This window comes from Oryx dammah, unplaced genomic scaffold (genome assembly GCF_014754425.2).
Source record: "Oryx dammah isolate SB20612 unplaced genomic scaffold, SCBI_Odam_1.1 HiC_scaffold_9, whole genome shotgun sequence".
Taxonomy (NCBI): Eukaryota; Metazoa; Chordata; class Mammalia; order Artiodactyla; family Bovidae; genus Oryx; species Oryx dammah.
In genome coordinates, this window is record NW_024070193.1 from 4,878,357 (window position 1) to 4,894,689 (window position 16,333).

At 45.7% G+C, this 16,333-nt stretch overlaps 1 protein-coding gene across 1 annotated transcript in view; it reads left to right on the top strand.

Annotated features, from left to right (window-relative positions):
- Positions 1-16,333, top strand: part of VGLL4 (vestigial like family member 4) — a 154,339-nt gene that overhangs the window by 9,585 nt on the left and 128,421 nt on the right. Inside the window, exon 2 of the mRNA XM_040246760.1 lies at positions 4,377-4,453. Within this exon, the coding sequence (XP_040102694.1) occupies positions 4,390-4,453 (64 nt within the window). The 5' untranslated portion in view covers positions 4,377-4,389. The remainder of the gene's footprint in view (positions 1-4,376; positions 4,454-16,333) is intronic.

A 16,333-nucleotide genomic window follows, 5' to 3' on the forward strand; every position in this document is an offset into this window, starting at 1 on the left:
CATTATTTGCAGTTTATTATGTTCATATATATATTTTTAATACATACGCAGCCTTTTGAAAACTGTTTATGTGACTTCGCCGGGTCTTGGTTGCGTCGTGAGGGATCTCTCGTTGATGCACATGGACTCTCTAGTCGTGGCGCTTGGGTTCAGGAATGAAGGCATGTGGGCTTAGCTGTCCGACCAGGGACCAGACTGGTGTTGCCTGTGTCATACTGCGGATTCTTAACCCATGGACCATGAAGGAAGTCCCCTGTTCACGTATGTTTTGAGGACACAGGTGTAGGGCGACTTCTCAGGTCACACAGGTGGGAAGTGGCCGAGCCCAGGCCGACTCACGGGGTTAGTGACCCCCTGGCCCCAGAGAGTCCCCTCTCCAATCACCGTGGTGCCATCATGCTCATTTCCAGTGGGGTGTGACCCTCTCTCAAATACTGTAGTCATAGTTGCCCCCCTGCTACGTTGCTCACTTGTTTCACTGGGTGTCCTGGGCTGTGGATATTGTTTGAGATATAAATTGCAGACGTCTGTTTTGTTTGACTTATTGTCCGCCTTCACTTGCTGAGGTCTTCTGTGCCTGCATCAATGCCTGGTCCTTGGCCCTCATCTCCCCTGTCGTCCTTATCTCACACCTGGTTCCCACAGAAGCCTGCCCCCTGGCCCACCAGTGACTCCTGACTGCACCCCTTCTGGTCACACCATCCTCCCGTCACCTGCTAAACCACAGCATCCCTGACCCCACTCCCCCAGCCCGCTCAGGGGCTCACCACTGCCCGCTGGTTGCCTGCTCCAGTGAGTGGAAACCGGTCTGGCCAGCTGTGGGCTCCCTCCTGGGCCTCCACCCACATCGTGCTTCCCAAGCTTTGCTGCTGCTCCCCGACGAGACTCCCAGTCCTGACCAGGCTGATTCGTCTCCCTCCCTGCTTCTCATTCCTCTGCTGTGCCTTCCCTCAGGCTGTGGGTCCAACAGGACTGTACACGTAAGGATCAGGATACTCACACTCAGGAAGTATTCAGACCGTGTGATCCAGGTGGCTGGGAGAGGTCTGCGAGGAGAGACCGCCCAAGGGAGAGGGATGGGAAGGAAACCTTTGAAGTGGCTTCTTAAAACACACACACACACACATACATGTTCACAGGGTAAACTTCAGCTGACACTGATCTTTTATCCCACACTACACATTTTGTTATATTTTGCCTTTTGTTACCCTGACCCATGTACTTCATGAACAAGGTTGTAATGTCTTAAAAGCAGGCGTGATATCTTCTGTTCCTCTGTGACCTGTCCCAAATACTCTGCTGAACTCAATAGTTGTGCAATAAAAGTTGGTCGGTGGCATTTATAAGATTGCAGCAGATGGCAGGTGCTTCGTAGGGGAACTTTAAAGCACCTCATCTCTTATCTACCTACTTTGAACCTGAATTGCTTGGGAAGAATAAGCTTAAATATGTGATCTTCCACATGCTCGAATTCTGGACCTACTTCTGTGTGTCCTTTGGTATCTTTATGCCTCGATATTTTGCTTCTGGGCAAATACTTTGCATAAGAGGCATATGTTAATATGTATCTTCGGGTGTTTAGAATTTTGAAAGAGTTGTCCTTCAGCTTACTGAAGCAATTAATTTAGGAATTGTGAGCCTAAATACTGACCTACAGAGTAGACTGCTTATCAGCATTTACTTAATCAAAATAAAAGACTTGCAACTCACATCTTTCCTGAATAGGGAACTGGCTTGGGTGAACAGAGTAACTGAGTTTTCGTGCATTCAACAAGCCTTTTCCTGTCAGTCTGTCCCAAACTTTCATTTTCTCCACCTTTGAGCAAGTTCCTGAGTCTTAACTCTGAAGGTGATCTTTCCAATCGTATAAGAAAGATGAGGACTGTGCGTGTCATTCATTTTTCTCTCGAGTGCCTCTGAGTTTACTTGCTCCCTCCTTGTCTCTGAAAAAGAAGAAATTTACTATTTACGTGTCCTCCCTGCCACTCAGAGAGTTCTTGGACCCTCCTCTTTCATGTTGAGACTGGAGTAGGTTGCCGTTTTCTCCTCTGGAGGACTTCCCGACCTAGGAATTGAACCCGAGTCTCCTGAAATGTAGGCAGAGTCTTTACCATCTGAGCCACCAGGGAAGCCCCATTCATTGCGCTCTGCCCATTGCATCAGATCATCCCCTGCCTTCAGCTTCCTGTTCCGCAGCTTGTGACTATAGGCTGCTACCAGGATAACTTTCCTGGAATAGCACATCAATGGCCAACTCATTGCTCGGCTCAGAGATTTCAGTGGGTCCTTCTTGACACAAAATCCAGCCCAAATCCCGTGAAAGCCCTCTGTCCTCCGGTGACGTGGCGTCAGTCCAGATTTCCATCCTCGTCGCTCACTTCCTGGCCCCACACTGCTCATCTTGCTGATTTGGGCGCTCGTTCTTGAGTGTGTTCCGTTTCTCTCCTTCCCTTCCGTACTTGGACGTTCGTTCTTCAGAGGCTCAGCTCACCTTCTGTTTTCTCCACAAAGCCTTTCAAAATCCGTTGGTATTTCTACAGGATTTTTTTTTTTTTTTTCAATAGCACTGTTTTGGCACCTAGCACATTTCTCCCTAATCCTTGACTTCCTTAAGTATCCCCTAAGACATGTTTCAGGTTAAAAGAAGGGCCAGTGAAATTTGAGAGATTTCAAGTATATAGGACTGCCGTCCCTACCATCTCCGCCCGCTGCAGAAGGCACAGAACCCATCAAAAGCCCAAGAAGGAAAAGAAATCGCTTGATGTGGTTTATTCTGGTGTTTCCCAAACTTATTTATCATAGGAAAAACTTTTTCTCACAAAATATGAACATCGTGAAACACTGGGGGAAAAACACCGCCTTAAAGTAGATTTCTTGTTGGCATGTCTACTGTATAAACTGAAAGCTCTTTGAAGCCAACTGCTGGGCTGTTTATTTTTCCTGCCTTGGTACGTAGTCAATAATGTTTATTGAATGAAATCACATTGCAGGATCAAGAGCTTATGTTTGTTCTGAGGCCCTCTGTCTAGTACTGGCATATACACAGTTTTGTTCAGTCTTTAAGCCGTGTCCGGCTCTTTTGGACCCCATGGACAGAAGTCGTCAGGCTTCCCTGTCCTTCACCACCTCCCAGTGTTTACTCAAATTCATATCCGTTGAGTCACTGATGCTATCTAACCATCTAATCCTCTGCGGCCCGCTTCTTTTGCCTTCAGTCTTTCCCAGCATCGGGGTCTTTTCAAATGAGTTGGTTCTTCGCATCAGGTGGCCAGAGTATTGGAGCTGCAGCTTCAGTCCTTTCAATGAATTTCCAGGGTTGATTGCCTTTAAGATTGACTGGTTTGATCTCCTTGCTGTCCGAGGGACTCTCAAGAGTCTTCTCCAGCACCACAGTTCAAAAGCAGCAATTCTTTGGCACTCAGCCTTCTTTATGGTTCAACTCTCACATTGGTACATGACTACATACACAGTAGGTACTCAGTAAGGGCTGAAGAATGCTGAATAAATGCTGAGTGTATCTAACGGGTGCACTTTAGGTATTTTTTCTCAGTTGACCTAATAGGATCTATTTTCCTAATAACTGAGTGCATGCAAGTGTGTGTATATATTTTTAAATAATCTCAAACAGGAATTTTTCTAGGTTTTCCACCACCTTCAGCTCTTCTTCAGTGTTTGCTTTTATAGCTGTGCTGTAATTTAAGAAAACAATTAAAAATAAAAATCCAAGTTTTATTAAAAAACATGATAAGTGGCAGTGATCGCTACAAAATAATGACATTTTAGAATAAAGATCCCTGTTGGACTTAAAATGCCATTTAACTCACCAGTGGAATTCACACAGTTTTCATGAATCCATTGCATAGTTTAAGCTCCACAGCTTTGTAGAGTCTCTTAGCTCAGGAGGCAAAACAACAGAGCGATTCAGTCGTTGTAATTTTTGTTAAAACTAACAAACCAATCACCACCACCACCACCACAAAAGTGTTGCTGGTGTCATGCTATGCTCATAGAGTAGCTTTAGTTCTGAGAAGTGATTTTACTGGGTACGTCTGGACAGGCGTACTGTTATACATACACGTAAACGTTTATAAGCACAAATAACATGGGCATGAATATTCACAACATCCTTTCTTTTAGTCCTGACTTGAGCTGCTTCCTGGAATTGGCACGGTTTGGTTTAGTGGACAGAGTGGAATTTAACCCCTTTCTCTGTCTGTTCCCAAACCGTGTCTGTTGGCTTTCATCCCGGGCCAGAAAAAGTTTCTTCTTCAGCACTGGGATCTGCATTAAATGGAGGAGTCGCCATCTCCTGGGTAACTGCCAGAATTCTAGAAGAGTCTTTCGAATTCCTTTTAAATTCTTCTTTTCCCTTCTAGGCTCCAACCAGGAATGGAGACCCCATTGGATGTCTTGTCAAGGGCCGCATCACTGGTACACGCTGATGACGAAAAACGTAAGTTGGGAATCCATTCTAAGTACTTTGCACCTCTCCCCCCTTGACTCCTGCAACGTCGTAACATCAGGTGTTTCTCCACATGGTTTCGGGGCTGTACGCTGTGAACCTGGCTTGTTTTCTTCAAAGATAGCAGCTTGGTGTCCTTGTTTTTGTTTTCAAGAGCCAGAACATATCAGTCTTGTAAATGATATCTTTGGATGCTAGGGCTTCAGCTGTTAACCTCAGGAAGTCCTTTCCTCTGAAAGATTCTCTTAAGTGGGACGTGGAGTAGAGATGCTCCTTCTGTGTGTCTCCAGAACTTTCGATAAATAGCTGTTTGTCAGTAGACAGATTGACCAGCAGAGAATTAGAGATGCGAAGACTCATCCAGAATCATCTGTCATTGGAAGTGTGTGTATAATGGGAAATAGTCGTGCAAATCCCACCTGTACAGCTGAGAAGAGGGTACATTCTGGGGTGGGGTATGCCCTGGTGCGGTGGGAGAGGGGTAGAAAAGGGGAGAACACTGATGTTGGAGGGTTGCTTGCCACTGTGTTAAAGTGATTTTCCTGCTCCTCCTCAGGCACCTTTGTTTTTAAATGTTACTGTTCACGGTTGATATTTGCAGAAATGATCGCGAGGGTTCTTTTTTCTAAGCCCTGAAATGCTACTAACAAAACATTTATTGAGATGGAGCTTTCATACATGGTAAGTTCTGGAAGGAGGAGCAACTCTCCGGGTTAGTTCTTGACAAATTTGGCAGCCAGAGTGCACGTTCCTTGAGACGTGAGATCTGCTTTTTCACTCTCTGCTAGGACTGTTTGTCTAAACCTCAGCTCTCTCGCTAGTCACAGGAAATAGCAAGAGCTGCTTCCGAAGTCTTTGTGAAGATGACCTGGGCTACTGTGTGTGTAGAGGCTTGCCGTAGCCTCAACTCCTGGGGCCGCTGCCTTGCCCTGTCCTGCGGGCCCTCTCTCTGGTGGGACCTAATCTACTCCTTTATGTTATTACAGCGTCTGCAGTGTCGTCCCCTCCGCCGCCACTCACGCATGACCATCTTTAGATGAGTGACTGCATGAAATAGCTGTTGAAGTTTGTTTTTTTTCCCCAGCTTCTTACATAATGTGCATCTGTAATTATCCCTTCCTAAGTAACTGAAGCTCAGGGATGTTAAGCATCATTCCCAAGGACATTGAGCTCTGCAGTGGCAGCTCAGGTTGTAGACTTTTTATCGAAACAACAGCAGCAAAAACCCCTTTATGCCACTAAGATTGCAGAAAGTGTTACTGACTTGAAGAGCTGGTTACACATTTCTTTAAACATTACTATAGCCAATTTAGAAGCTTTTTTAAAAAAAATATAAGACAATATTTCAAGCTTCTCTCTTTTGTGATGTTCAGTTCGAATCAGTAAAACAGCATCATGTTTGTGCATATGAAAAATAAGTGATGCCCTCGGAGTGGCTTTTGTGTCCTAAGTGTAGAGAGGGTGAGTTCCTCTCCTTCTCTACTACATTCTCGGGTTTCCTCCCGGAGCCAAGCTTCAGGATCTGTCCGCTCAGCCTGGAGGCCTGCATAGCGACCAGTTGTGTGAGCAGTGCTTGTGGATAAGGGGCATTTCTGGGTGGGCAAGGGCAGTCCTGCCTTCATGGAGCTTGTGTCGCTTGCTAGTCATGTCCGACTCTCTGCGACCCCCTGGACTGTAGCCCACCAGGCTCCTCTGTCCATGGCATTCTCCAGGCAACAACGCTAGAGTGGGTAGCCATTCCCTTCTCATGGAGCTTATGAACCGATTTCTGCATTGACTCTGGAGGCTGTAAAATGTTCAGCAGGGGAGACTGGGCGTGCTTGTGACATAGACGCCAGGCTTCTGCGGTGCCTACAGTGTGGGAGAGCTGTTTTCACAGAAACCGAAGGACGCTGCCAAGGGGGAGAGGAGTTCTTACCTCCCTCCTGCGATGAACACAGTATTAGTGCTTGAAGAGGAAGGATGGATGCCTGTGTAGGTCAGAAGGATCCCAGGGTGGACTTTGTTCTGGGCTCCAGTTGGTTTACCAGTGGGCCGGCATGGTTCTGGGGTCCCCTCTGTAATGGTTTCAGCATCTCTGGACCACTTTTGACATTTAAAGATAAGTGGGGGAAAAAAAAGTTCAAAGATGTCCGTAATCATTATTATTAACATGGGCAGCATTTTTGAGAAACTGTTTTGCTATGGTGCTCTGCACTTCATCCACAAGAGAGCAGAGCCCAAGAACCAGAAATTCACTGTATTTTCTGTTACCTAGCAGTGTAAGGACATGAAAATTTTCAGGCAGTTTGTAGACAGAGCTGAGCATTAAGTTCATAGCCTTTCTGTGGATTTCTTCAGACCCATTTGAGCTTTTTCAGCCTGATTCAGCGCGCTCTGCCCTAGACTAATTCTGTTTTAGCTTCTGTTGTAAGTTGCTATTATACTTCACATTCTCCTCAACTTTAAAAAAAGTCTTGTGTATGTAATCTGATGTGGGTGTCTTATTACAAGCAGAAAAATGTTCTACTACTAGAGATCAGGTTTCCAGCTCATGTGGGTGACCTCAATGGTTCCCTTTCCTTTTGCTGCTGGGGAGCCAGAGCCTTGGGCATTTTTGAAGATGCTATTGTTTTAGCATTTGGAGGAGAACAATATCTGTTAGGAGCTGAGTACTTGATACCTGATAGCCTTAAGGCTTCGTTATGTCTACCAGTGAAGAATTAAATACCTCAACTGTACACTGCAGAGATAGTCAGTAGTGAAATGGTGGTTTTGTGGAAACACAATAGCTACTTATCTGGATGGCCTAGAAGGAATACGCTTACTTAAAATAATCCTTCCACTGCTCATGAGACATTGATTGAATCAGCACCCTGAGTAATCCTGGAAGGTACTTAATGAAAGCGCAACACGATGGCCAACTTTCCATGTGCTTGAAGAATCTCTCTTTTCAGGGATTATTAATACTGGTGCTGGGAGCACACGCTTGCAATAATAGCGTGTGCTCAGTCGTCCGACTCTTTGCGACCCCATGGACTGCAGTGATTTCCCAGGCAAGAAGACTGGAGTGGGTTGCCATTTCCTCCTCCAGAGGATCTTGACACAGGCATCAAACTCGCATCTCTTGCATCTCTTGCACTGGCAGGCGGCTTCTTTACCGGTAGCACCACTCGGGACCTCAACCTTTTTCCAAGCCTATTTTTAGGAGTCAAAATTTGAGGAGAGAATTTGAGGACAGGACAGATAGGCACCGATGTTTATATTAATAACAGCACCTGGGTATGTCTGTACGGTGACACGGCACTTCACCGTGATACGTAGAGAATGTTTTCTTTTCGGTAATTTTGTTTTTATGTGTCTTGATTATGAGTTCTTTTATCTGTTGACTTCCTCAGTTAGGCTGGAATAATTTTAAGGAGCATGTAGCTTTCTTTTTGAGGATTCTGGTGGCGGGGACAGTGCCTTTGCTTCATCTAACGAATACTCACATGATCTGAACAAGACAAATGAGGTTGGTGTGAGGGACTCAGAGCGGTAGGGAAGGAAGGTGGTTTTCACAGTGTTGCTCTTGCATCTGCTCCTAGAAATTCACTGACTCCTTGTGTGGTGACGATCACTGAACGCTGACTAATTGATGAAGCATAAATTACCGCTGTCCTTCCAGGGAAAGCATTCCTGGGAGCACTGGCTTCTTGTTATCATGGGGGCTTTTTGTGATCATGTCCAGATGTGTGGACATTTGCATGTATATAGATTCTGTTCGGAGAAGGAAATGGCAACGCGCTCCAGTATTCTTCCCCGGGGAATCCCATGGACCAAGGAGCCTGGCACGTGGTAGTCCATGGGGTCAGAAAGAGTCAGACACGCCTGAATGACTAAACAACAACAAACAGGGTTCTGTCTGGGGCTTCCCCGGTGGCTCAGCCGTGACGAATCTGCCTGCAACGCAGGAGACATGAGAGTCTGGTTTGATCCTGGATGGGGAAGATCCCCTGGAGGAGGAAATGGCTACCCATTCCAGTGTTCTTGCCTGGAGAATCCCATGGACAGAGGAGCCTGGAGGGCAAGAGTCGGACATGACCATGGCGCAGGTTCTGTTTTGCCTTAAAAAGGGAAAAAAGAAACCTATCGATTCAATGATAAAGAGAAGTCGTGCTCACACTCTGTCTTCTCCGATGGACTTCTGTCCTCCCGGGCGGCCAGCACTGCCTGCCGGTCAGGTCACCGTGTGTGTAGATCCTGGTGCCATAGCCGGTGGCTTCCTGTGACCAGACCGTGCTGGGGACGCCCCGCATCCTCTTCTCTTTCTCTCCATGCCTCCCGTCCTCTTGTCTTTGCTCTCCACACCGGACACTGTGGCTTTTCCAACATTTTGGCCACGGCCCAGAAGAAAAGCTTTCACCTGGTGACCCTCGGACTCATATTGACATAACTGATACAACAACTTCGTGAAACAGTTCTTACCCTCACTTTTGCACAGTTATAGCTTGAGTTGTCTGTATTTCTTTGCATTTTACTTTGTCTGAGTAAAAGTTGGGTCATGACTCATTATGTTGACTTGAGGATCTGCAGATGAACTGGGTGGGACCTGTAGGTGAAAAAACATGATTTGGTTTTTTATCGCCTTCGTTGGATAAACTTGCTTCTGGCTCCTCCGTTTATGTCCTGGGGAGCTTTGACTAACCACTGGGGCATGAAGGGTGTGCAGAGGAGCTGGAATCCATGTGTGGCTGGACAGGGTGATGTCATCACATTGTTCTCGGTCAAGAGCCCTGGAGGCCTTGGCACACCCACTCGGAGCCAACAGGACTGCCCTTTTAGAAGCAGTTCTGCTGTAGCCTAAGGCTGTCCTCTTTCTGATTTTTAAAGTCAGTGCTCAAGAAAGTGGTCCCTCCCCTTTGGTTAAGCCTGTTTAGGTCCCTCTTGTTCCCCCAAAGCATGCTCCATTGAGACTGCCCAGTAGACCCTGGGGGGCACACCGATCAGATCCTTTGCAGCCTAAGGTGATGGCTTTGCTCACTGCATTTGTGCTCTGCATCCTTTGTGTCCTAGCACCTGTAGAGACACCATGTATCCAAGACCTGGGCTTTCTGTGGCCATGATTTCCAGAGAGAGGAGGGAAGGAGTGATGGTAAGCATTCTATGGTCACCTCCCCAGCATGGGTCCCTTCCTCCAGGTGGGAGTTACTGAGTCACTGGTCCAGTAATACTCCTTGGGGACTTCTGGATCTGCCTCTTTAACCAGGAGGGGCTGGATGCTTCTAGGTGTGAGATGAAGTAATTCTTTGGCTATCAGGATCCTTTAACCAGGTTCTCCGGTTGTTCATGGATGTGTACTCAGTTGTGTCTGACTCTTTCCAGCCCCCTGGACTGTAACCAGCCAGGTTCCTCTGCTTTGGGATTTCCCAGGCAAGAATACGGGCATGGATTGCCACTTTCTCCTCCAGGGGACCTTCCCAGCCCAGGGATGGAGCCCGGGTCTCATCCATCTCCTTCATTGGCAGGCGGGTTCTTTACCAGAAGCACCACCTGGGAAGACCCCCCACCGCCCGTTGTTTGTATTTGGTCCTATTTCCTTCTGTCTCTCTGTATGTATGTATGTAGTGTTTGTATATGTGTATACACACATATGTGGGTTATTTTTACTGAAACATTTGAGAGCAAATGGCAGATATCATGCCTCTTTACTCCTAAGTACTTACGTATGTATTTCCTACGAACAAGAACATTCTCTTGCATAACCACAGTTTGGTTATCTTTATTACAGCGTTACTTAAATATACATAAGCATAAAACTGGGCATAAAATCTTGACGCGTATAGTTCTTTTACAACTTCATAGCCAGAACTTGAACCTACAACTTAAACGTAGCCCATAGAAGTTCGCCACGATCCAGTAGATGACAGTAAACCCTGCTCCTCTAGCGTATGGCGCCTGGCGCTGGCGAGCCATGGTTGATCCCTTTGACGTCACTCTGCCCGTCCTGCCGTGCGTCCTTTGCTGCACTTCCCCCACCACTCTATCTCTGCAAACTCTTGTAAAGTATTTCATTGCATGCGTTATGGTGGCATAAACTGCTTTTCTTTTAGTGCAGATACCTCCATTTCATACTAGGTTTGTTTCTGTCCTTTTCTTATGAGACTCGGGGGGAAAAGTGCAAACACAGTCACCAAAATTGTGTGCCAGCACTATGGTTATATAAACGGTGGGTGTCTGATTCAGGATATGCTTATGTCAGATTTTTTTTTTTTTAAGTGTTCTCAGTGAAACACCAGCTCAAGTGAAAACCCCTCCCAGACCCCTCAGCATTTGCCCGTGGACCTCAGTTTCAGGGTCACTGTATTATCATTCTCACAAGAGCCCTATTCAGGAGGTGATGTGATCAGTCCCATTTTATGGACAAGGAAACAGAGGCGTACAGCGCCTAAATAGCTTGCCTAAGGATGCTTAGCTGGTCCTGGCGCTGCTGAGGTTTGAATTCGGGAGCCTGACTCTGAAGTCTAACCTCTCGTTCCTCTATTCGGGTCTCCTCAGGTGGAAGGCATTGAAGACATAGCTGTAGATTAAAAATAAAACTGTGTATGCTCCCTCCACCAATAAGTCAGCAAGAAGGTTTTCCTTTGGAAAAGGCTTCCCAACCGGTGAACCAGCATTACCTGCATGTTAGTAGCTGTGATCAGCCACACGTGGAGGATGGGTGACGGCCCCAGAACTTCTGTACACTGTGCTTTCTTTTCCTGTGTGTACCTCGGTCTACTCAAGGAGGGAATCGCAGCTCTTGCTGACACAGGCTGCTTGCAGAGAAACAGGATGCCTCACTGCCGAAGTGCCAGGCAGAGACGAGGTGACCACTGTCCAGAGGCGCTGAGTAAGGGAATAGGCTGGACTCGAGAACCTAAGGTTTTGTGGGTCTGCGTGAGTCCCCAGAGTTGTTCGAGGCGAAGGTTCTTCTCCATTCTGCTTCATATTCGAAGCGTCGACCATTTGGTGCTTATGATCAGCCTCTAATAAACATCTGTAGATAATAAAGTAACCATGGGAGTAAAGGCTCATCTCTAAGGAATTAAGTTATTGAACACTAGCAAAAATGATTTCGCTCTAATTATCACCATTACTGCCAAAAACGTACTGAGTCAACGGAGTACCATGTCCCTCTCAATAATTCTTTAGACTTTGCAAAACTTTTGCAGTAAGCTGAGTAGGAGGTGTCAGAGGGGAAAATGAAGCTTTAGGACTTTGGATGCCTAAATCACGATTAAAGTTAAAAAAAAAGCTTAAGGTGCTTCTCCCCTCTGCTTACCTCAGTATCTTCGTGTGCAATCACACGCTGCTGTGATCATCAGAATGTTGTTGTTTTGTTTAATTGCTAAGGTGTGTCTGATTCTTTTGACCCCATGGACTGTAGCCCCCCACTCCCAGCACTTAATAACTGGGTGTCAGCTGTTGCTGGGTGGTACATAGTCCTCCAGGGGATGAAACCACTGGTCCTGGAGAGCTGTCTTCTTCTCTGGCCTCATGTTCCCATGCCTTTTGATTTTCAAAATAAGGAGACTGAATTTACTGCCTTTTGTTTTTTAGTAAGCTTTCAATTTTATATTGGAGTACAGCCGATTAACAATGTTGTGGTACTTTCTGGTGCACAGCAGAGCTGCTGGCCATACATATATATGTATCCATTCTCCCCCAAACTCCCCTCCCTTCCGGGGGCTACCACACAACACTGAGCACCGTTCTCTGTGCTGTACAGCAGGTCCTTGTTGGTTATCTGTTTAAATACAGCAGTGTGAACCTGTCGATTCTGAACTCCCTAACTATCCCCCCCTGCCGGTAACCATAAGTGCCTTCTCTAACTTTGTGAGTCTGTTTTTGTTTTGTAAATAAGTTCATATCTAATCTATCATTTCTTTTTAGAGTCCCCATATAAGGGATTGGGTTAGCCGTTCCCTTATCCAAGGGATGTTTCTGACCCAAGGATCGAATTTGGGTCTCCTGCATTGCAGGCAGATTCTTTACCATCTGAGCCACGAGGGAAACCCTACATAAGGGATATCATAGGACGATTCTCTTTCTCTGTCTGGCTTAACTTCACTAGAGGTTGGAGTTACTAATGTTTCGTGCGTTCAGTTATTTACCTTTCATGAATAGTGCCAGTGAAAAGGTCATTCCTCAGTAGCCCATTTTATTATGCTTCACAAAGCTGCATGAAGCAATAGGCAGGATATATTAGGAGCTTATTGAAGACGCGCTCTAGGTGTGGCCAGAGCTTTCATCAAAGTGCTTCCTAGGGTGGGCACCTGGCATTTAATCAGAAGGGCTGCCCTCCAAAAGCAGATTACAAGTGTCTCTGCTATTCTGGTGGTTTTATATCTGATCAAATTAGCATATGAAATGTTAGAAATGGATCTCACTGGTGGAAATAATGGCCTGTTAACTAGCATAATGGTTGTTGGAAATAGATTCTTCCACTTAATAGCTCTTTAGACACTTGAGAATATTATGTTAACTTTAAATGAATATTTTTCAACCTTTAGAAATCCTTGCTTTTTCTCAATACACATAAAAACGTTTTGAGCTATTTTAATGTCATTTGCAATGGAATTGAAAATATCAGAGTCAAAAGTCCTTGGCTGAAATAAACACTGACCATTTTTCACTTGATACCTACCTGGTTCCTCTGTCCCCATCCTCTTGCCTCCCCTTCCTGTGCCTTGAGAGTCCTTGCCCCAGTCGTCCGCAGCACTAGCATCCCTTCTTTGTTGGGTGTCTTCCAAACCATCACGGGAAGTGGCTGTCTTCTCCCCACACCCCAATTCTTTAGTGTCCTTCCTGTAAAAGGTGGGAAAGTGCTCTGGGGGTGTGTGTGTGGTCTGGGTGCAGTGCGCCCAGGACCGCCACCAGCTCTGCCTTAGTCAAGAGCTCTTGGGCGTGAAGGGACAGAAGAGCGCGGACGCCTGAAGCCGCCAAGTGTGAGAGGGCAGGGGCATGGGACCTCTGGAGAACAGAGCTCTTCCTCCCTTTCAGCAGGCAGCCCCTCACCCAGTTCCTGCCACGGCTGGCTGTGCCGGAGCTGGTTCCTGGGACTTGCCTGGTGGGCTTCCTCCTGTCCTCACTATCAATGGCAGCTTGAAATCAGCCCTGCTGGGAGTGCTGATTTTCTCTCCCTACAGAGCCAGTCCTTATCACTGGCTCCAGCTGACTGCTTTTACACGTAAATGTGGAGCCCTGGTTGTTCTAGACAAGTGAAGCCTGGATTTTTATGTGAAATTTCTAGATATTTAAAATTCCGTATGAGGCCATCAGGAGTTCCCTTGCCAAGAGGGAACCAGTGAGTATGCAGCTCATGTGTGTTTTCTGGTCTAGTCCCAGTACTTCTATTAATACAACTGAAGAACAGATTTTTTTTTTTTTTTTTTAAAGTAGCTTGCATCATCCTCTCTTCCCTCCCACTTTGTAGTTGTGAATTCCTGTAGCAATTCTTTACGAGCTCAAAAGGGAGATATTTAATATTAAAACAGCTCCTGGGATCTTTCATGATCTCAAGGTGGAAATGAATTTGCATATGTGTATATTTTTCTTCTCATCCAGACTTTTTATTTTTAAAAGAAAAATGGCTGCATCTTTTCTTCATCTTTTGTTCTCTTAAAGATTTATGTAGCATACTTACAAAATGCTTGTAGACGTGGCATTTTATGTGGATATAATTTGTAGAAGCAATACATATGGGATTTACACTTTTAAGAGAAATTGAATCCACTTTGAAAAATCAAACTATTGCTTCCTCAGTGGCTTTTGGGTCTATTGTAACTGCTTTTTTTTTTATTGGATCACGCTCTTGATTCCTTGTAAATGAAATGAGTAAAAATCTTCTTTGCATTTGAAATCTGGGGAAGTTAGCATTTCTTTCTCTAGGACTGCCTTTCTCATCACATTTTTTACATACATTTGTTTTTTTCCCCTGTGAAAAATATTGCTTAAATGTCCCTTCTTTTATGGAGCTTAACTTGTTTAACTAGGCTATAATCAATTTTCATTAATGAACTAGACGAAGCAGAAATCTGGTTCCCCCCCCCCCCACCAATAAGTAGGAGTTGAGAACGATGATTTTTTTTCAGTTCCCAGCAAAGTGTTAGCTTTAGGGTTCTCTGAATAAAATTAAATTACATAGGAATGTTTCATTTAGGAATTCAGGAGGACAAACTGGATTTTTGGAGTAAAATGGCAGCCTGGACACATGTACCAGGCTCTTCTCTTACCAAAAACTCTGTAAGATAATGACAAAATAGACATTAAGAAAAGTCTCTACCACTGCTGGAAAACTAGCATGGGTGTCTACCTTCTTTACTCCAAAAGTTATAAGGAATTCCTGGAAAACTGAAAACAGGTGGGAGTAGATTGACAAAAGGAAGCAAAAACAAAAATAAGACACAGGTGCAAAGCCGAATTAAAAGCAGAACTTAACAGTGCCCAGCAACTGCCAGTGGGAAGGGGGCCCTGGAGCAAAATTCAGGCAATTAAAGTATTCCATTTATAACAGTTGACCCCCCCTCCCCCTGCCCCCACCGCCCCCAGCCAGGAACTTAGACTGTGCTCTGGAGAAAATCAACATCCTGTTTGGGAGGGTTTCCTAAGTGGGTTTAGGGACCTGAGCGAGGAGCAGAGCAGAGCTTAACATCACCGTGGGCGCCCGAGACACGCAGGGTGCTGGGGAAGGAAGCCTCAGCCTTCTGGGGGCAGTGTCTGCTAAAATGCTTCACACACCAGAGGCAAGGCTTCCTTGTTTTTGGCAGATTTGTTTTGTCTCCCCACCTGCCTGCTGCTTGGTCCTCACTCCCATACCCTGGAGGAAAGCCCATCATTTGATGCATCCTATACTCTTGCCTAGAGCCCTAAGGTTGAGCCTCTCCTTGAGCGACCTCATGCCAGAGAGGAAGCCTGCTTTACAGGTGCTTGTGGATCGGCCCAGTCTTTTATTTTAAGTATGAATGAATATCAAGGGATCATTGGACATTTGAGTAAAACAAATAGGATGAAAGAAAAGACACGAGTCAGCACACTCAGGGGAATTTAGGAGGTGTGTAAATATATCAAGTAAGGGCTTCTTAGGTGGCACTGTTGGTACAGAACCTGCCTGCCAAAGGTAAGGAGATGCAAGAGATGCGGGGTCGCTCGCTGAGACTCTGCTCTGGGTTGGGAAGAGCCGATGGAGCAGAGCAGGGCAACCCACTCCAGTGTTCGTGCCTAGAAAATCCCAGGGACAGAGGAGCCTGGCGGGCGACAGTCTGGGGCCACAAAGAGTCAGACACGACTGAAGCGACTTAGCATGCACGCACACAGTAAATAAAAGTAGTGTGCTGTGAAAAAGCTGATTTAGAACAACAAAGTTAATGGAAGGTAAAGCTATGATTATTGAATTTGAAAGATTAAAAAGATCAGCTAGGTAATCAAATAGATATGATTAAAGACAAAGTTAGGGACCTGGAAGACTGGCAACAAAATGTTGTACAATTAGGTAAAGATACTAGGGTCTTACACATGTGCCAGATTGGAGTTCGGGTGGGGTGAGGCCAAAGCAATGTTGAGAAGCGAATGCATTTATTAGGAAAATAGGAAATAAGTGAGTCAAATGGACAACCAAAACAATAACAGCAGAAAAACTGATATCTGCTCTTTATAAAAACCAAAATGAACCAGCAAACAAACAATAAAACCCCCAACTTTTTTTTTTTTAATGTTGTTTAGTCACTAAGTCGTGTCCGACTCTGCAGCCCCAAGGACTGCAGCACGCCAGGCTTCCCTGTCCTCCATGTCTCCTGGAGTTCGCTCAAACTCACCATCGCACGCTTTGTCACCGTGTCTCCTCCTGCCCCCAGTCTTTCCCAGAGTTAGGAT